This window comes from Leopardus geoffroyi, chromosome A1 (assembly GCF_018350155.1).
Source record: "Leopardus geoffroyi isolate Oge1 chromosome A1, O.geoffroyi_Oge1_pat1.0, whole genome shotgun sequence".
Classification (NCBI taxonomy): Eukaryota; Metazoa; Chordata; class Mammalia; order Carnivora; family Felidae; genus Leopardus; species Leopardus geoffroyi.
In genome coordinates this window covers 186,186,604-186,209,574 of record NC_059326.1, presented here as the reverse complement: position 1 = coordinate 186,209,574, position 22,971 = coordinate 186,186,604, and the positions used below count along the sequence as shown (strand labels likewise).

The 22,971-nt window shown below is 35.6% G+C and overlaps 1 protein-coding gene across 2 annotated transcripts in view; it reads left to right on the top strand.

Moving 5' to 3' along the window:
- The window catches only part of GABRG2 (gamma-aminobutyric acid type A receptor subunit gamma2), a 114,262-nt gene that overhangs the window by 43,308 nt on the left and 47,983 nt on the right, over positions 1–22,971 (top strand). For both annotated transcript variants that reach the window (XM_045502659.1, XM_045502668.1), the window contains exon 6: positions 223–360. In XM_045502659.1, coding sequence (XP_045358615.1) covers positions 223–360 — 138 coding nt within the window. The remainder of the gene's footprint in view (positions 1–222; positions 361–22,971) is intronic.

The window sequence follows — 22,971 nt, the reverse complement described above, 5'->3', positions numbered from 1 at the left end:
ATTTTCAAGGGTAATCTTGACCTTATGACTTCTTAACTTCTTGTTGGGATAAGATGTCATGTATTTATTTCCTCTATTGTGATGCTCTTTAGTTCAAGATCCTTTTCTAACTTAAAACGCCATCTCTCTCATACTCACCTCAGTGTCTTGTTATGGAAGGTGGTTGCTACATACATTCATTTATAAATAATTTTAAATATGTGCTTTTCCATCTTATGGCAGATGGCTATCCACGTGAAGAAATTGTCTACCAATGGAAGCGTAGTTCTGTTGAAGTAGGTGACACAAGATCGTGGAGGCTTTATCAGTTTTCATTTGTTGGACTAAGAAATACCACTGAAGTAGTGAAGACAACTTCTGGTAAGATGCTCTTGAAAGCAATTTTGAGTGACCCCTTCCAGAGTTAATATTCTGGTATAAATACTTCACAGACTTTTCAATACCTGTCTACAAATGATATGCAGAAAATTAAATGAAGTGTTTTAATTTACCAGAGAAAATTATAATTGGTATTCTAGCATAATAGATAAATATAAATGGATTCTATCAGTTTGAAGCAAAATGGATTAAAATTGGATTAGTAACTTATTTGCTTAATTTCTTTAACCAAAAATGACTAGCAATTATTTTAAAAGCAGACAATATTTATTAGGTGTAGGTGTAATGTTTCTTTTAGGAAATAAGTTTTATGGTATATTAAAATAGCAGCATTTAAAGTAATCACACAGGGAAAATTAACTTTCTGCAAGTACAGAAATGTGATCATAATGGATATGGACTGATTCCGCATTCACTAATTTAAATTTTTGAACTGGCTCTATTATGGATAAGGGACAGGCCTCGTTTCAAACCCCAACTGCATCAGTTACTAGCTATAGATATTGAGAAAATTACCGAATTTCTCAGGGATTAAATCTCCCAGATAACTAATGTGGACAAAAAACCTGTTTCACAGGCATACTGTGTGTATAAAGGAAAAAACAAAAAACAAAAAAACAAAAAAGAAGAGTGCTTAGAATGATACCTGGAACTTAGTGAGCATTCAATACATAGTAGCTTTTACTAATACAAGTGCGTGTGGGACCTAACGTGGTCAGGAGCTCAGATTTCTTAAAAGAAACTAAAAATCTTTATTTTTACAACAAGTATCATGGATTTCAATGGCATTAATTGAATTTATTTGAAAACCCATGTGATATAATTTAAGCCTATTTCAGAGACCATATCTGTCTCCTGGGTGGCCAGTATAAACCCTCTGCAATGTTGAGTACATACTCCAAGCAAATTATTCCAGCTACTCCTTTTAAAATTAAGTGAGTTTGATATGTCCCAGTTTCAAATATAAATGATGGGTTCTCAGCTTAATGTCTATTAAGACATGTATTTTGATATATATTCCTGTGAGTTGAACTGTTTTCTGTTGATTTATTTGCACAAACCTGAGTTTTTTCCCTGAAATTCATAGAATATACTTTTGTGTTGACTAATTTGGAATAAGGTCTTGGTCTGCTATACATAGAGAAGCAAGTTAAGGACCTATGCAAAAATAGAAATTTAAGATTATATATTCATAACCATCATTCTCCAAATCAAAGAACTATCTGGTCTTAACACTATTATCAACAGTGTTTGCATATTTCTCCAACTCTCTTAATTTGCAAAAAGAATATAAAAGAAGGTCAAAGAAATGCTTGAGTATATTTTTGAAAAGTGGCCTTCTGTTCCCTTATTCACTGCAAATCCTGAACATCAAGTACTAGAACAGTCTTTTATTTGGTCCCTAAAAAAGATTTAGGATTGCCTTAGAACTGGTTTTCCATCTGTGAAAGGAAGAACATGTGTAAAAATAATTTCTAAGTCTGCATGCTTCCAGAATGAGAAATTGGGCATTAAATTGTGTTGTATATTCATATTTCTGTAATTGCTCCAGCACCCTAAAACAGAACCCCAAAACTGATGACTAGCCAGTCTTTTTAGTCATTTGAGCCTGGAGGGGCATTAAAACCAAATGGTGGTAAGGGAAGTGTTGGCTTTATATCATAGGGCCTAAATCATTCCCTCCCCAATATTTCATCTTGAGAATGATCTAGAGTATTTACTGTTTATTATGAGATATTTCCAGAAGAAAACGACCTACTTATTTAAAGCATGGCAAGAAATATTACCAAGGTGTCACAAAGCTATTAATCTTCCTAGGGAAATCAAAGCAAGGCTGCATTGATATCAGATTTGATACTGAGTAGCATGAATAAATTGATTGCATCATTTGTGAATTTTAATACGGTGGTTAGCCTCCCTGTTGGTCTTGTTGTTCACTCCCTGCTCTTGTTGGTTTGTATTTTGTGTGCAGCGCCATCTTAGTTGTATTTGTGAAGAGAAAGGACTGAATGGAAACTTAACACCAATGCTGAGAGGCAGCCTGATTCTCATGACAGTTGATTTTGTAATGACTTGAAGTTTCTGCATGACCTTTTGTTTGATTTCTGATGCCATTCTTACCTTCAAAGCAGAGCTTTACAACTAGTTAATATCTACAAGGAAGTTATAAAAACAGCTTTCTTGGGAAATTATCAGATCAAATTTATACTCCTTTTAAATTTATACTCCTTTTAAATTTATACTCCTTTTAAATACATTATTACAATGTGATTTTCTCCTAGACTTACCATAAATGTATATCAGTTTAAGAAGCCTTGGTCAAAACTGGGTGGGAATATTGCCTAATATCTGACCTAGCTTACTGCAAGGCTTTCTAACCTTCATTCATTCAAGCCCACCTCTCATGATTTTATTATATTCAAGTGGTGACTATACTGCTGATTCCTTAGTATTTTTTTCTTTAAATTGATTCATTATTGTTTTTAGTAAAATGAATTTTTAAAAAGAAAGTTCATATTAGGGCCATAATGAAAAAGCAGAAGCATTTGACACAATAGAATTTGATGCAAAAATACAATGAAAAGCGAACAAATGTTCTTAAATTTTAAGTGCATATATTAGTGTTCTGCAGACTGAGTATATTGAAAATGAGGGAAGGAAAGATACTTGAGAAATGGGAAATTGCAGCTGGCACCAAAGTAAAACATTTCATTGATGTAAACAGAAGAGTAGGACCATTTCTCAGGAAAGAATCTTCTCACCATGTAATTCAATGTCATCAGTGACAACCTTTGCTCACAACACCTGAACCTTCTTAATTTCCCACCTTAATTTCCCCACAGTCACATCTGTATCATACTTGAGAATAATATTGCCTTGGTGGTAGATGGATATGACTTGAAGAACATCTTTAGTTCACAGTCAATATATCAAAACAGATTCTGCATCCATGATTTTTCCTCCAAACCATCATGTCTTTATAATTGCTCTGCATCTGGGAATAGCACCATCATTGTCTCAGTGAGCCAGGCGTGAACAGTTAGAGTCATGTCTCTACCTCCCACCTCTAATGAATCACAAAGGCACTTATGCCTCTAAAGCATCTTGTGTAACTGTCCTCTTTTCTGTTGCCAATGCCCCTGTCCTAGTTCAGGATTTGTCTGTTCCCATCTGGACTGTGTTGGTAGCCTATTAAGTTATGTCCCTGCTGTCAGTCTCTGTCTTCCACAGTCTATCTTTTACACATTAATCATAAAAGCTAGCGCTTACTGAGCACTAACTACATGTACTGTAGCAAACTTTTTATCCAAACAACCTAGTTGAATTTTCATAGCCATGGTCCAATTTCCTACACATCACACCCAAGGTATCACTGTGGATGAGGAAACAGACTTCTAGAGGCTCATTTACTGCAGGGATCGGTTACAAAACCTGGGCTATGAGTTCAAGTGATTTGTTCCTAGACTTGTGCTCTTAATTATTATGCTATTTTATTCCCACTGTGGTCTAATGGATCTTCTGAAAACACAACTTTCACCATGTTTCAAGAATTTAGTAGGTCAATTAAGCACAAGTTTTTGTTCTCAGGAACTTTCCAACATTGTTTTCTATAATTTCCCACCTTGTGACAGAACTAATCCAACTATATTTTTCTGAATATAAATAGCCAATCCTATACACACACTGAATCTTAATTTTTCTTCTCTGAATGGCTTCGCAAATCCTTTCTACTTTCTTTATGACTTTAAGGCTTAAAAGCATAGCATCTCCTCAACGAGGTCTTTACTACCTTTCATCAAAACAACATGGAGCGATTTTTAAATGTGTACTCTTGGAGTCAGGCAGCTCAAGTTTGAATATTAACTTGTATAAATTATTTAATATATTTAAGCTCAGTATCACCAATATTTCAGGGTTGTTCTGAGGATTAAGTAATACACTCAATTAAAAATGCTTAAAACTTTCTCTGACACACAGAAAAGACTGTAATAGAAGATATTCTTATTAATAATTATCATCATCGTCATCATTCCATTAACTCTCCCTCAGAGCATTTTCACCCACTTTATGAAGACATAATTTCTGCTTTGTGTTGCTTAAGGCACTTTTTTCCCTACTAATTTTATTTATTTATTTATTTATTTATTTATTTATTTATTTATTTGTTTATTTATTTATTTAGATTTAAATTCTAGTTAGTTAACATACAGTGGCAATATTGGTTTCAGGAGTTAGAATTCAGTGATTCATCACTTATATACAACACCCAGTGCTCACCACAAGTGCCCTTCTTGATACCCCTCAGTCATCTGGCCCCTCCCCACCCCCTCTGTCTCATGGTTTGTTTCCCTCCTTTCTTTTCCCCCTCCCCTTCCCATGTGTTCATCTGTTTTGTTTCTTAAATTCCACATCTGGGTGAAATCATATGGTATTTGTCTTTCTCTGAGTGGCTTTTTTCGCTTAGCATAATACACTCTAGCTCCATCTCCATCAGGGCAAATGGCAAGATTTCATTATTTTGGATGGCTGAGTAATATCCCATTGTGTGTGTGTGTGTGTGTGTGTATATATATACACACATACACAACATCTTCTTTATTCATCCATCAGTAATGGACATTTGGGCTCTCTCCATAGTTTGGCTATTGTTCATAATGCTGCTATAAACATTGGGGTTCATGTACCCCCTTTGAATCGGTTTTTTTTTTAATCCTTTGAGTAAATACCTAATAGTGCAATTGCTGGATCATAGGACTTGGGCACTTTTTATTTACCCCTTTCTGCCCCCTCATTTCAATAAATCACAAATTTCACAAAATTCACTTCTTTTAATCATCTTTGTACCCATGATGTTATTAATATAGTGGCTTGCTTAGAGTTGTTGATGAGTAGCAATTGTAGAATTGATTGTTTATGACAATTATATTGATAAACCTGCAAAATTTCTCTCAATTTAATAAGCAGTGCAGAATTCTATTATGTATATTCTCATTACTCATTGTTTACTCTAAAGTAGAAGACTTTGTTCTTTCTGATCATGTTACCATTGCCAGTTCACCAAATTATCTACATGATTTTTAGTATCAGGCAGAACTTTTTTCCTTCATGTTCTTATCCTGATGTGTGGGCTACAAAAGTGGGCAAATAAGTTTCTTAGGAGAATCTGTGATCCAAGTGCCATCATTCTGAATCACAAAGAATGTATCACATTCTTCCCATGTTAGAATACCACGAAAGCTTCCATATTTTCTTTAGGATGCAAACTTCAGTGTTTCTTTTTTTTTATTTTTATTTTTTTTTTAATTTTTTTTTTCAACATTTATTCATTTTTGGGACAGAGAGAGACAGAGCATGAACGGGGGAGGGGCAGAGAGAGAGGGAGACACAGAATCGGAAACAGGCTCCAGACTCTGAGCCATCAGCCCAGAGCCTGACGCGGGGCTCGAACTCACGGACCGCGAGATCGTGACCTGGCTGAAGTCGGACGCCTAACCGACTGAGCCACCTAGGCGCCCCCAAACTTCAGTATTTCATGAAAATCCTCATAAATTTTTTGGTGAACCCATGAACATTAGATATTATTTACTTTTTTTGTCTTTAATTCACCATTTTGGTTAGGATTCCATGTGCTTATTGTATTTTCCTAATTTCTATTATAAGAAATACATAAATATTAAAATAAAAAGTCCCTGTATCACTCAATTTACCTTACTTTCCAACAGTACCGGTCAGACTACAATTTTAGAAATACCAGCTCTGTGGATAGAGTCCATGTTCATTGCTTCATTTCTAAAATATTTAAAATTTACCCTATACCTTCAAAGCTTGACCACTATTCTTCCCCCATACCCTTAACCCCCTGAGGTGTTCTGTATAGGTAATACGTACTTCATGTCTTTGTGTCCTATATTCCTTATTTAATACCAAGCTCAAATCCAACCTTCTTTACCTGTATCAGCCTATATGTATTGGTCAAATAATTATCCAAGTAGAAAAAAAAAAAAAAAAAAAAAAAGAAGAGCTCCCACCTTCCACGATGTGTTTTAATTTAGATGTCTTTGGCAAACCAGGGAGACACTTTTGAAAACTTTACTCATAATGGAGGTGAACTATTTTAAGGGAAAGAAAAGGGGGAAAAAAGATACAAGTTAACAGTATTTTTTTTCTGAAGAGGTTGAAATAAACCAAAAAATTCAGAAACCTAGTTGGTAGGAGAGAAATAACTGTGCGTTCATCTCACAGTCTCCTGTGACTTTGGGTCACAATAAGCTGTGAGTTCATTTTAGTCAAAAATATACTTTCAAACTAGTTGAAGAAATGTAATGTCTTAAAATAAATCCATGGAAAACTTCATAGTAATTGAGTTTTATTTTATTTTTAAGCTTTGATTTAGAAAAAAAAAATAAGTTTGGTTTCAATAGAAGAAAACATTAGAATAACGTAAAGAGAGCTGGACCAGGAATAGCCATCTCTGGGATGAAAGTTCCTTGCTTATAATAAGATGAATGCATTTTACTAGATGCTTCTTTGAAATCCTTGTTCTTAGACCTATCCAGAACCTCTGACGTCACCACAGTTACACTATAGATGTCCTAATGTAGGAATGCCTTTTTTTTTTTTATAAATTAAGTTTTCCTGGAATGTTCTCCATCAAGTTTTCAATAGGTTTTCAAAGCAAGTCAAATGCAGAAACAAACTCCTTTAGATTTTTAATTTAAGGGGAATAACAGTCCCATGCATGTATTTGTTTTTAGTGACATATGATGGTATATATGTTAACCCAAAATTTTATGTTTTTCTTTCTTTCAGTTGTAACCCTGCAGTATTTATATATTACATTTTGAAAAGTTCCACATCAGAATTTTAAATTCCAAGGTTGCTCTGACCTTGCCTAGTGGGGAGACAGGGCTCGAGAGATAGAGGTTGCATAGGAAGTCATATGAAATCTAAGGAAAATTGTTTGGCTTCAAGGTGATACACTTTATTTATGCTTACATTCCACTGGCAAGAATATTGTATGTTCCCGTGATGATAAAATGAGTCTGGGAAATGTAGCTCAGTTGTGTGCTAGGAAGGAACAATGGGTCTTATGGCTTTCTAGCATCTGTGCAACATGGTGTGCTATCATATTATTTCTCACAACAAGCCTCTAAGAAATACATTTTTTTGCTATTTGACACATGAAGCAACTTAAGTTTAGAGGGGCTAAATAATTTATTCAAGGATATTCAATAAAGCAGAGTTATTTATCCAGATACCAAATTTTTATCCCATTGCCTCTCATAAACATATTAGGCAAAGAGATGAATTAATTAAAAGAAAAAGTTAATTCTTAAGCTTGAAAATAGATAATATTACACAAACAATGCAATGAAGTCATACAATAACCCTATATATATGCATCAAAAAAATGTTAACTTATAAGAATAGGAATTATATTTGTATATAGCAATAACAAGTGAGAAACAATTTAGCAATGATAGCCTTTCATTTTTCAGAAGCATGTTTACTGCCTATGAGCTAATACTATTCACTTGCTTGGTGGACCAATTGGTCACTATCTAAATAAGGTTTTAATTAAGAAACTGTCAGATCCAGTGTATTTGCTATTTGTTCTTATAAGAAAGAAAACCTAATAAAGGGTTTGTATGACTACTATTTACAGTAATTTTGGGGATTAATACTTTATTGTGACAGTCTATGAGAACTAACCAGGTCAAGACATTAATTTTTATCCAAGTCTTTGGTGTTTCCTAATTCAATTGAAAATCCTACTTTGCCATATTTAAAAGACACATTCATCCATGTGACTGATATGACTAATAGAGCCCTCCTGTCAAGCTGCTGCCCCAAATAAATGTAAAATATTAAATAAGTATTAAAATATAAAAATGGGAGATATACTGAGTCTACAGACATCATGCTCTCCACACAAACTCATTAATGATTCTTTTCACTCTGTTTGATGCAATTGACTAATTTCCTCTTCTTATTTTTGCACTTTCAGAAAATAATGCTATTCAAGCATTATAGATATGCAAATTTAAGCATATCAGAGACTGAAAAGGGAAGCAAACAGCAATGAGGAAATTTTTTTTTAATATTTCACTTTTTTTCCCAAAAAGAGTTTATTAAGAAGGTCACGACACATTGCAGTGCTAAACAGCTCAGAAAAGAATTTGCTGGACATATAAGCAGTGGCTGACCAGAATTTGTTTACCATGTTCACCTACCTCTCATGTAATCTATCTCATTCAGAAAAGCAAGAACAGTCTATTCCCAAAGGGCAGAAATAGGTCAGAAAGTGCAAGGAAAAGATAATTGACAAATATCTTAAACATGACTAAATTATTTTTTTTATATATCGATATCTCCACTGTTTAAGAAATTGACAGTGCTTCTCATTAACAGGTGAGTCACATCATAAATGTTTGATTTTTCATATTTGTCTTCCAATTTATCTTCCCCAAAATTAGCTTTTCCTTGCTATGAATTATCTATCAGAATAATGACAAAAAGAATACTAAAAATAGCATTTTCTTAAAATTACAGTTGTTCTTCCATCCCCATCACAAATCGAATTGATTTGCCCTTAAATGCTTCTCTATCAGCTCTATAAGAACATTGAAGTACAATAAATAAGTGGCTTTGTTTAGAAGATAAAGCTTCAGTCAAGAACGCTGAGTTTACTGGAATAGTTTCCAAACATGATTTCTAGTATGTTTAGGCTCACATGACTTAAAGCACTAAGCACCTGGAATTTCATTGGTAAGTGGTGAAGAGCTACATAACATATAAGACAATGTGTAATTCATGAGCTGTGTAATAGCTCCTTGTTAACCAGACAATGCAATCATGGACATCAATTATAACCACCTAATGATTATACTTTCTTAGCTGGTGATTTCTTGCTCGCAGTATCAGTACTGAGAGTGGAAAGAGATGGATAGAGAAAGGTAAAGTTTTAGGGCTAAATCTTGAAGATCAAGCCCAATTGTAATTTTACTTACAGGGAAATTAGTCCAAAGAGGTAGAGTCATTGGTTGTAACTTGGTAGCCACTTGTCCAACTCCAGCTTAGAGCATGAATCATTAGACATGGATGAGTTTCATTTAATTTTAGTCAGTACTGACCAACTGAAATTTTTCATGTGAAAATCTTAAACATATTTACATCTTAAACATCTGGGTCTTCATTTTCATTTGAACATGATTGAGTAGAGTTGGATTGTGACATTTCTGGAAAGGTGAGGTGCATCATTACCAGTTTACCAAAGTCCCTGTTGTATTTTTGGAGCTTTGGGTCTTTTTTCTGTTACTGTTTCCTTATTTTGAAAACTAAGTGCATCTATATCTCTGTGGAAAACTGGGGAAAATGAAAGATAATCCCCAAATGAGCACTTATGTATGCCTGGAAATGAAGTTTTTGTTTGTTTGTTTGTTTGTTTGTTGCTGTTGTTTTTACTTTTAATAGGCAAAAAGAAATGAACATGGAAACTATTATTCAGCCAATGTTTGCTTGAGAATAGACAGTGATTTGCAGGGAAGTGCCAGAACCTATCCAATCTACATTTCACTTGCTTTTTTATATTCTACAGCTGGATTTATTTGTCATAAATATATAGTATATTCAGTGCAAATCAATTTTAAGTTTATTCAGTTTATCTCTATAATCCACTTTCCTGGCAGATGGATTTTAAATAAAATCCTAGGTGGCTCAGTTGGTTAAGTGTCCGACTCATGAATTCAGCTCAGGTCGTGGTCTTGTGGCTCGTAGGATAAAGCTCCACATTGGACTCTTCTCTGAGAGTGTAGAGCCTGTTTGTGCACTCTGAACACACACACTCTCTCTCTCTTTCTCTCTCAAAAATAAATAAATAAACTTAAATATATTGGTATATAAATAAACATAAAGTGGTGCAGTTACATAGATGGACATCTGTGCATCTAGTCTTGTCTGTATTTGTCTTTTTCAGCTCACATCTAAGCAGATAAAAGCTTGGTTGCAATTTTCCTGAACATTACTGAGTAGCAGCCTTGCATAGTCAATTGACACTTTTTCCTGTTGTACTTTCTTGAAGATTGATACAATTATTGTTCTGCAATAAAGCTCTGTTCTTTATTATCCCGGATAAAATGAGACAGCTGGATATAGAGCAAAAAAAAAAAAAAAAAAAAAAAAAAAAAAAAAAAAAAAACCTGATTCCTATGTAAGAGTTGTCTTTGTGGTTGTACTATCATATAGTTGAATGACCTTGAACAGTCATAATTTGTTTTGACCCTCAATTTCTCTGTCTCAAAAAAACAAACAAACAAACAAAAAAACCCCAGAGTATATTGAATTTGAAGCTTCTTTCACCTCTAAAATGCTGTGTTGTATTTCCTGATATTTGGCAGTTTTGTTATAAAGCAATCTTCTGGTGGGCATTTATGTCCCCACAAGTTCCTACTATAAACTTCCTAATGTTTTCTTATTCCATGAAACTTAGAAATTAACAGATCTATTTTATCTATCATGTATAGAGAACTTCAGTGGTAACCATGGGGGCAAGAGGCCCAGAGTGTTGCCATCGAGATGGTTGGTGAGTTAGTTAAGGTCTGAAAAAATGAATTTGGCATGGGAAAAATAGGCCCACAGTGGGTGTGGGGAGAGAGGATGGATGTGAACTACCTTTATTCTGAATGAGAAATTAGGAGAGGGCAAAGGTAAGGCAGTGGCTTTGGCATGGCTTTCAGAGAGGAGAAAGAAGAGGCACTTGGTGTCCTACAACAAAAAGAACACTTGCCCTCAAGTGTGCTTAGTATGACCATAATGTATTATTCTTTTTTAAATTTTTTTTCAACGTTTATTTTTTTGGGGACAGAGAGAGACAGAGCATGAACGGGGGAGGGGCAGAGAGAGAGGGAGACACAGAATCAGAAACAGGCTCCAGGCTCTGAGCCATCAGCCCAGAGCCTGACGCGGGGCTCGAACTCACGGACCATGAGATCGTAACCTGGCTGAAGTCGGACGCTTAACCGACTGCGCCACCCAGGCGCCCCCAATAATGTATTATTTTTAAGAGCTTAATTGTATAAATTTGGCTAATGGATATTGTGCTGAGAATTGGTGATCCCTTAAAATAGTACTGATCTACTACTTCTAAAATAATATGATGTACTAGCATTTGTAAGCTCTCTCTATATAAATCACCTCATTAACTTTTCACAGTATTTCTATAATGTGATGTTCATTTTCCAGGTGAGATGATTATGTATAACCAGTCTTGTAGAAAAGTATCCAAAGAGGACAAAGACCTTGTCCAAATCATAGAGTAGGTCACTAAACAGAGAGCTTCCTCTCCAGCTTTCATCTGTGCATCTGTGTATGGCAGAATTGGACTATATTGGTCAGTTTAAGCTAGATTATGCTATGGTAGCAATAGCCCTCAAATATCAGTGATTTAAAGCTGAAAAAAAATATATTCCATTCTTTGGCATACTATTCTATTGGCTGAGGGGGCAATAGAAGAATAAACTGATTCTTAAACTTCCTGCTTTGATAAACATAAGTGATTTGGCTCATATTCCCTTTGCCAAAGCAAGTCACATAGACAAGCCTGTTGCCCATGGGGTAGAATGCATGCTTCTCTTACACAAAGGGTCACTGGTCAAGGCCTTTGTAGGGGAAGACTTGGTAGAAGGAGATAACAAATATTTGGACTGCCAAGTCATAACCAAAATTTACCATTATTATAATCCTTTCTGCTGTACATGGCCCATCCCCTGGCCAGGTGAGCAGGTGTAGCTTGAGATGATATGGCAGGGAAAAAACCCACTAGCAAGGGGGAGGAATGGTGAACTCTCAAAGAAAACAGAAACCAGTTTTTAAAATGTCTCTGATTCTGAGAATTATTCTCTTTAAAAGAGACTGTTTTGGTCAAGCTTGCTTATTTTGTCAATGACCCAGCCATGATTTCCTATTTATATTAAATTGACTTCAGAAAGAGCAGATGAAAAGATACAATATTAACATGGAAATGATTGTAGGGTGATATGAACTGTCACATTTTATAAACATGGGCAGGATTTTCCCTGCTATACTTCTGGGACAGCTTTATTAATTACATTGAAAAACAAGTCTGTAAATATTGGTCCCATACTAAATCAAATTTTACAGATATTAGGCAGTGTAACTTCTAAGAAAAAATAAACTAGCATCATCCTCTTGTCACTAGGAGGAAGTAATTGAACATGATTTAATAAAGAATGGCCACAAAATAATGAAAAGGTCAGGCTGTCTTGATTCCTGTTATTTTGTCATGCTAAAAAATCTGTAGTAGTCTTGTATAACAAAAGAGTATAAATACAGTAGTTTCAAGTAAAATTGGAATTATTTTATTTAATCTTAACAATAAAGCTATAATTTTAACACTTTCCTTCACAAACATTCTTAAAATTAATTCTGTCCCTCTGTTCTATAGGTGAAGCACATGAAGTGTAGGATAACAATAATTAAAACATTTTTGCGTGGCTAGTTATCAGTACAATTACAACTAATCAACAAGAATCTGTGTCCCCAAGTCACTGTTCCCTGGCCATTTATCTAAAATGAAGCTAATATAAAATGGAATTTTCATTTCACTGGCTGACGCCAAATAAGTGAGTAATAGGAGATATTTTGGTCCTAAAGATCTGCTCCTATTAATCTACGCACAGATGAGTAGTGTTGATAATGAGCGGGTGGTAGTGGTGATGAGGATGATGATGAGAATGTTCAAGCCAGGTTTTCTTGGGCATTTCCTGTATGCCAGGCTCAGTGCTAAGGATTTTACAAGGTTTATTAAATATATACCTGCAACAGCTTTAGAAGGCTGACCTTATTTTCATTTCTATGATCACGTAGCTAGGAAGTGGCAGAGACAGGGTTTGAACCTGTGCTCTGAGACTGAGCCATAGCATTTTGGGGGGGTCTCATTTGTAGAAAATAGCAATTTCCTTTTTATTAAGGAAAAAAGCTATTCACATCAACAGGTGTGTGTGTGTGTGTGTGTGTGTGTGTGTGTGTGTGTGTGTGTGGTATACAATAAAGGGCACATGCTTTCAAGGTACCTCATGCCCCGGCATACCATAACAACCTAATATGTTCCACTATTCAAGTTGATGGCAACGTTTAGAATGTTGATAATTGGATATATCAAGCTAGAGTCAATTTTTCTTTACAAAGATAAGAATGAGGAAGTAACAGGAGCATCTTGAACAAGGCTAGTTAAAATGCTTTCTATTACTAGAAGTATTTTCTATGACTCAAAACTCTATACAAAATGACATGTATACTATATTAGTAAAACATGACTTTAAGTAAAAGTTGAAAGGAAAGAATACTTGGCTAAGGGTGATATGAGCTGGCCTTAAGTCCTAGCTAACTTTATTAATAGGTTTATATATCTGAGCAAGTCATTTAACCTGTCAGACCTCACTTTGTTTATCTGTAAAATGGAAGAATTATAATTGCCCTACAAGAGTTGGTATGAGTATCTGAAAATGCCTAGAAAATTGTGAATAGCTTTGGAAATAGAGGACAACATGATCATAATATAATTGTATTTTCCCCTCTTTCTCATTCGTTTCCCTAACCTTTGAAATTCACATATTTCTGCATGATGATTTCAGGCATATTTAATGACTGAGAAAAGAAAAGTGATTTATAATTTATTGAAAGGTCATAGAAGATAGTGATTGATGCAATGATTCACTTCTGCTTGCTTTTGTAACCTTAAATTTAGACTAAAAAAAGAAAGAAGGCTGAATTTTGTCCAAAAAGGGCAGATGTGTGTGTGGGAGTGCTCTTTTAATAGCTGTCCCATAAAGTGACTTTGGAAAGATTTAGGAAAGGGATGTTAAGTGGACTTGTTGATTTGATTGGCCATGACCAGATTGGGGTCTCTAACACACACACACACACACACACTCACACACAAACACACGCACGCTAAATGTGTCAGAGAAATTCATTATTTTCCATTCCACAGTACCAATAATATTCAATGCTGCAGTTATGTAATAAAGACAAAAACATGTAAGTCAAAGAGACTCCAGAATTGCCTACTCAAAGTGTCCTTATTTCTCATATTAAAAAGAAAAATAAAGTCCATGGAAGTGACATGGCCAGCCTAAGGTCTCCCAACTAGTTTCATAGGAAATGAAGCATCTAATAATTGGCTTCCAGATTTCATTCCAACAGACTCTCTCAAGTGTCTCTGTTAAGTTCTATAACTCAAAAGTTTATGGGCAGGTCCTTTCCCATGTATCAGATATTGAGGTAAAATAAAATGAAGAAAAATAAAAACCAAAAGGGAAAGAATGACTGAGTTAAGAAGATGACCTATTTCTATTTCTATGTTGGCAGAAGATGTTGCATTCAGTGCTGTCTGAGAAATAAGTCATATGTGGCTTAGCAGTGCTGATAGCATAAGTCTACATTATTAGTTAGAATCTTATGGAGTGGTGACAGAAAAACTAGAATAAGAGTTTTAAAACCCAGGTTCCACTCACAGTCTGCGTCTAACTTGCTGCATTACCTTGATCAAATCCTTTTATCCCTTTGTGTTTTAGTTTCTGTCAGTAAGATGTGTATGGCATTAGCGGGAGTCCTTTCTCATAGAGGTGTGGGGAGAATCAAATGAGATAATGGAAGTGAAAATGCTTTATAACATGTTGGGAGTGCAGCACATATCCAAAGCATCATTGTCATCACTTTAACAATTACCTATAAGGCTTCCTCTAGATCTGAAGTTCCAGAGTCATGTCATAAAGCTAAGGCCTAAAGATGTATATATCTTTGTGCCAGTAAGGAAGCTGAGAAATGAAAAACAAAACAAAACAAAACAAACCTGAATCATTGAATCATTGATCTCAGCCCCAGATGGGGCAAGGCTGGGAGTGTGACTCAATTCTTGCCTTTCAGTCCTGGGTCCCTGGGATCAGATTTTGTCATCAGGACTTGATGAGGATGACAAGCTGATCAAAATTAAGGGTGTTATTAAAGCAACAGGTTTTTTTGTTTTGTTTTGTTTTTGTTTTTGTTTTTGCTACTCTCTGGGGGAATCTGATATTAAAAGATCAAGGCTAAATGTACAAATGAAAGGAAAATGAAAGTTATACTCAGTGGAAGGCACAGGAAAATGGAATTTGGATGTTCCTTAGGATTAATGCATTTTCACCTAAAGTCAATAAAAGCCTGCTCGTTTGACAATCTTTAAGTCATTGTGGGTTTGTGAGAGAGCCAAGCAGGCTAAACTCAATGCTTTCACTTTTCTTGAGATCAAAAGTTAAACTTTTATTTATTTATTTGTTTGTTTATTTAAAAATTTTTTTTTTGAGAAAGAGTGGGGAGGGGCAGGGGAGAGAGAGAGAGAGAGAGAGAGAGAATGAGAATGAGAATGAGAATGAGAATGAGAAGCTTAAGCAGTCTCCATGCCCAGTGCAGATCCGGATGCAGGGCTTGATGTCACCACCCTAGTATCATGACCTGAGCCAAAATCAAGAGTTAGATACAACTGACTGAGCCACCCAGGAGCCCCAAAAGTTAGACTCTTATATGGAGAATATAGGATGGGAAACATTTTGAAATTAAAATTCATGTAGGGATTTAGAAACATATTTTAAGAAAATTATCTTTTCCTTTCAAAATATTCAATGTGTTCTCATGATTGCAAGTGTGGGTGCAAGAATAAGGACAAGAGGGGCGCCTGGGTGGCGCAGTCGGTTAAGCGTCCGACTTCAGCCAGGTCACGATCTCGCGGTCCGTGAGTTCAAGCCCCGCGTCAGGCTCTGGGCTGATGGCTCAGAGCCTGGAGCCTGTTTCCGATTCTGTGTCTCCCTCTCTCTCTGCCCCTCCCCCGTTCATGCTCTGTCTCTCTCTGTCCCAAAAATAAATAAACGTTGAAAAAAAAATTAAAAAAAAGAAAAAAAACAAAAGAATAAGGACAAGAGTCATCATTAGTGCCAGTCTCCATTCTGTCTGGGACTAAGAAAAAGAGATGCTTATTTCTTCTTAAGAATGAGTATCCTCACTGAACATTTCTCTAGGAATAAATGCTGCTTAATTTAAGACATCACAGTTATTCAGTGGGACAATTAATAACATGATTTATTTATTGAAAACATACTATGTACAACAAACTGCCCCTGGTAATTTCTATAAAACTTCTTTCTTAATCCCCATAAAAACCTCCAAGTAGATATGATCAACTACCCTCCTTTCAGAGATAAGAGAACTGTAACTCAAGGAAATTAGGTAACTTGTCCAAGCCCTCCCAAGCAGTAAGAGAAATAGAGGAATTGAAATCAGATTGAACAGGTCACATATCCCAGGTTCCTAAACATTGTACTTAGTAGAATTCCTTAGGAGGATGTTTTTGGTGAGGGACAGGGGATGAAGAGGAAGAGGGAAAATAATTCTGTAGTTAAAATTTACTTGAGAAATCACTGGAAATTGAGACCAGCATGGCCAGAGCACTTGCTAGAGATGTTAGTAGATTTTGCCTAAGGCAGGTTCAACATTGTGCTTCATTTCTCTGTAGTATTCCCTCACCCTGTGTTAAGTAATTAAAAGAAAAAATGGTAAAGGTCACCTGCCATGTCCCTGAATGGTTCAGCTTTTTTATTTCTTAAATGCTATGTACTGGTGAATTTCACCAACTCTAAGAATAGTCAGAAAGTCAGTGTAGATGAGGGATTCATGAAAATTAGTGGGTAAACCCGCTCAAAACATACTGCATAGAAAGATGGTTTCTCCACTGTTTTGTTTTAACTGGCCCAGGATTTTAAATCCTTTACAGAAACTGTACCTTTTTAGGAAATGTTTAAAAAATCTAAAAAAGATTTTTTTTTTGCTATTGGAATGATTGATCCCTACTACCAGTGTTATTTAATTCTCTCAATTACCCCATGCTGTGGGTATATTAGTACAGCCACTTAAAAATTTTTTTAATCTTTATTTATTTTTGAGGGAGAGAGAGATGGAGCGTGAGCAGAGGAGAGGCAGAGAGAGAGGGAGACACAGAAACCGAAGCAGGCTCCAGGTTCTGCGCTGTCAGCACAGCTGATGGAGGGCTCAAACTCACAAAAGTGAGTTCATGACCTGAGCCGAAGTTGGATGCTTAACCGACTGAGCCACCCAGGTGCCCCAGTACAGCCCCTTTACAGGTGGAAAAATCGATGTTCAGAAAGGATAATACCTTACCCAAGGTCATACAGCTAGTGAGCAGAAGAGCTGGGATTCAGACTCAGTTGAGACCACAAAGCCTTCCTCTGTATATCTATGCAATGCTGCTGAACTCTACCAAGAGTGGCTGAAAGCTCTGACCTCTTTGAGGTCACCTAAGTTCCGTTTGTTGCTTATTTACGCAGGACCTCCTATGTTCTAAGCACCATTAATAGGGTTCAAGACAATAAATTAACCATAGTCCTTGCCCTTGAGCAGCCCACAGTCCAATGGATTGACAATGAGCTGCATCTAACTGAATTTTAAATAACTTTTACATGAATCTCTATGTGACAAGACTGATGAAGTATCACACACAAAAACCCATACTTTTCACTAAACCAGAGCATGTTAATGCATACATGCTTCAATAGCATGCCATCCTCAGTCTTTTTTCCCCCTGAATGAAGAAACTATTGTTCTAAAAACATCTCAAGTTCTTAAAATACATTAGTATACATTTGCAACATAATTTGAAAGTACTAGTATGCTCATTATCTTGTTTAAGAGACATTGTAGTTCTTAATTGTGACTGCTCTAGGGGCTTCATTTAGTGAGTTGCCTACTTCCATCCACCCCTCATTCTGGCAGTTGGGATGCTTGCCCCTGTACCTATGATGCTCAATGCCTCCCAGATAGAAGCTGGTGGGAGAGAGGTGTCTGCAGAAGCCAACTACCAGTCTAGCACTCTGAGAACCAATTTGGGGAGCATTTGCTAACATACCAGCCAGTATGGCATTTCTATACCTACGCTGGCTTAATGATGAGTAAAATTCTGAACTGTTTCTAGTTGACTTCCCTGTCTTTCATTCAATTTTTGGCCCATGTAAGTACCAGGCATGAGCATTGTGTCCAGAAAAATCTGATCTGTCTGTAGTTCCAGATTTGATAGTCATTTAATGTTTCATCCAACCTTTCAATCCATGCTCAGTCCCTCAGGAATCCATTTTGTAATAGGTCATAGCAAGAAGGGTATCAGGAGAAAAAGAAAAGAGTACCAAGTTCTCTTTGAGACCTACAGCTCTAGCATTGCAATTTCGTGTCTAAACATGACATTATATCTACTAGAATTGTCTGTATAGTGGTGATATTAGGAAATTACAGTCAGCACTCCAGCCTGTAGGTTTCACTTGAATAATCAATCTTTCTAGCCTCTTGACTTGGGTAAATTCTGGAAGAGGAGTCAGGTAACCTGAGCTCTGGGGCCATCTCTGTAAGCTGCATGGATTTGGGCAAGTTTCTAGCCTATTTTAGCCACAGTTTCCATGCCTATAAATAAAACCAAAATATCGTATTTACTCAACCATAGAGAATATCTCTAATAATTAAATGAGATTAAAGTATATGAAATTGGCTTTGTAATTGAAAAGCACTACATACCTCCACAGGATCATTTGTATAGTGTTATATAAGTTCAGTTAGTTACTTTGTCCATTATTCATTTGGTAATTCCAGAGCACATGTGGTAAAGAAAATGTTTATTTAAAACATGATACTAGGTTCAAAGTTACATGAGATATCAATCTCTCTGTCAAGCTTAAAACCTAGTTATTCATTGAAATAATTATAAAACTGTAGAGGAGAGAAGCTCTTTACTCTCCTTGTTTAATTCAACTCAAACTAGTCTGCATAGCTACTTTTTCCATTCCCTCAACTAAAAGTATTGACTGATGCCCTTGGTAATTTGAACATTTGAGGTTCATGGTTGACTCTATTACATGTCTATGTAATTCTGCTGAATTTACTATTTATCCAGAGTTCTATTTTTGCCCAAATATGTTTATGAATGGCAAACTATTTTAATGACACACTAGACATTACATGAAGTCATATATTTGGGTGTGGGTTAATTGTGAGTGATTATCAAAATAATAGATATTAAAACAAATGTTATACTTCAAATTTTTAAAGTAAATGAATCTAGATTTATGGTCTATAATTTTAGGATCTATTTATGTGGGGAAGGTAACACTGATAAACAATTGGTAGAATCTTCTCCAAAGAAAGAGTCTTGGGTCTATTTTTTTAAGTGGTGAATAAAGTATACTTTTTGTAAATTTTTAGGTTAAAATGCACCTAAAGACAGCCTACCACAAGCTCTTTGTATTTGAGGAGAGGGCTTCTCCTTTATAAGACTGAAAGTCTTGTTATGGAAGTCCATCTTCATTGTTATCTCCTTAGCAACTAGCACAGGACCTGACACAGAGAATGTTCCATAAAAGTCTATTGTACAACTGAAGGAAGACAGCTAGAGGAAACATCTGACTCCTCACCTTTTGGTAGTAAATGGCCACAGTGCAACAGACTTCATATCTCCCCAACATTGTCAAAGACAAAATCTCTCCTTGGAATTCCTGGTATTTATCTACTATTAACTTTATTTTTTTTAATGTTTATTTATTATTTTGACAGAGAGACAGAGCATGAGCAGGGAAGGGTCAGAGAGAGAGGGAGACACAGAATACAAAGCAGGCTCCAGGCTCCGAGCTGTTAGCACAGAGCCTAGCATGGGACTCAAACTCATGGACTATGAGATCATGACCTGAACCACAGTTGAACGCCTAACCAACTGAGCCACCCAGTCGCCCCCTATTAACTTTGAATTTGGTCAGTTTCACATTCCTGAACCAATTGTTCTAGCCATGAGGATAGGATTGTCCCAGTAATCCTCTCCATAGGATATGGAGTGGGATGAGTACTTCCCAAATTGAGTGGCTGAGAAAGAAGAGTAAATACCCAAAGGTAAGAAAGGAAGGTACTTGGTTCAAAGAGGGAGGGAGGAGATAGTAAGTAAATTATAATGATGCTCATTTTCTTAAACCTTGAGAATATTTGAATAAAATCCTAGTACCAAGAAAAATAAATAGGTAAAAAGAAAAATCAGTTAAAAATATATCAGTATCAAATTTACCACTTCTCATTTAATGTAAAACCTAGAGGTTAAAAAAAATATATATTTGGTATCAGAGCTTAAACAGAACATATTTTTCTTGTATTCTTTAAAAAATGCATTCTTGGTGGAAATGGTCCAAGGTAGGAAAGAGTGGTATTGTCAGTAGCAAAATTTACACATTATTAATGTTTACTTCGGTCACTGTATAAACTAGGAATGAAAGTGAAGCCAATAATATAAAACAGTTAAGAGCAGATTATGAGTGCTGTCTCAATCCAAAGAGATTAGATTATACTACAGTAGCAATCACATGGCCATGTCTAACTTCAAAGGGGGTGAATGGTTTTCTACCCTGGTCCAGAAAGAATATTTGTAAACTGCATAAGCATTCTACAGACACTTAGTAAAACATTTTAGGAATTAACAAAAAAAAAAAAAAAAGATTTCAAAGTTGTAGTTATATGGCCACTGAAGCACATTTTTCTTTTTTAACTTAATGGTGAACAAGAGAATTTTTGAGCAAAGCAAAAGCACAGTATAAAGAAGACTATCGTTAGAGTCTCAGCCATGCTCCTATTCTGGCTTTGCCACTCACTAGCCTGTCTTTGAACCAGTCACTTTAACCTCTGGGCCTCAGTTTCCTCACCTTTACAATAAGACCACAAAGATATTTTTCATAGGAATATAGTGAAAACAACAATAAGATCATATGTAATACACTAAATACAATGCCAGGCAAATATTAAGTGTTTAATAAAGTATAGCTGTTAAAGTCCTCAGTGTCTTATTCACAGTAATTAATTTCAAGTAAAAGTGTTAATTTGACAGTTGTAGTTTTTATTTCATCATAAAAGTAATACAACTTGATCTCAACAAATTTGGTTGAAAGAACTTATAAAGACATGAGGCTTGTTATAGATTATGTCCCATTTAGTATGAATATTATCGTAACACAAATATGCTTGATTATGGCTACTGCTCCAGACTCTTCTGAATTGTTCCATAATCCATGTCATATGCATAGTGTTCATTTTGTAAAATCTTTTTAGAAAATGGCTTCGGAACACATTTATCCCCAAGACGAGTGGGGGAAAGGATTTTATGTCTTTACTTCAATCTCTGCAGTTGATCCAAATGATTGTGTTTCTCACCCATGCAGGGCATTAAAATGACTTAAAAAGACAATTGGTTCTTTCCTCTTTTATAGCAATGTGAGGGCTCTGAAATAAAACAAAGTAGAATCACCTTGTTAATTTTTCCTTTACTCCTCTGATATTTTTAGAGTGTTTTTTCTCAGAAGACATTATGGGTACTCCAGCATTGCTCCTGCTACTTACTCAAAATACAGACTTCTAGACCCCTCCTCATATCTGTAGAATTAGAATCCCAAGATGTGCAGCCCTAGACTCAGCATTATAAACAGGATCCCAAGGTGATTCTTAGGCATAATAAGGTTTTAGAAGTGCTGCCTCAGATGCTAAGGATAAGCTGGCCTTTTTATTTCCTATTGCATAAGTGATTCAGTCCATCCCTAACAAGTTTCTTCCCATATTATATTGCGTAATGCATCCTGTATTCCTGTCTTGTATTTGCTATCATTTGAAGTCCCTCCTATTGTATTTTGTATGCCTTTTAGTCCCCTGGCATATTTAGTTGTACTTTTTTTATTGCCTATGATTACCACCAGTGCTAAGTAGAGGTCTTGGAATAGCTCCTAGGAAAGGAGAGTACATTGACCTTCTTCAGAAAATTAATCCAGACATGGCAAAGATACAGGGAAACTCTTGTTCTCTTTGTAGATATGACAGGAATGTAACAAAAGGTATGGCTTCTTTCTTACTACAACATCTGACCAAAGTGACTAAGAGCTATGTGGTGATGTGGGAGTCTCAATGGTCAAATAATACTGTAAAGATTCTAATATTTCAAAAGGCAGACATCTAGGAAGACACTGATTTAACTTAGAATTATTAACTTCCAGCTGGCCCTGGTTCTTTAAACAAGCATTGGGAAAATATGGGTTCAATAGTAGGAAAAGTTGAGGTTTAAACCACAAACCCACAACTGGTCAGTTTAGTGAGTCACTCATGTGGTCTATTTTAAATGGCCATTTCTTTGTAAAATGGAAAAAACAGTATTTACTTCAAAGTTTAGTTGGATTAAATGGATAATATAGAGGGCAAAATATAGTTTGGTGTTTTGTATTTTATTTAACAGAACACTATCTTCAATCCATTCTAGAATTGGATTATTTTCTTAGGAAAATATCTACAGATAAGAAATCAGGATACACTTATGAGCATTATCATACACAGCTCAAGTGCAAGTTTCTACCCCAAGGAAGTGAAACTGTTGAGCAATTTATGAGTAACCTCTGTGAGTGTCAGTGACAACATGAAAGGTGGTGTGGAGGTGAGTGTGGGCTAAAGAGGAATAAAACTGTTTATCCAACT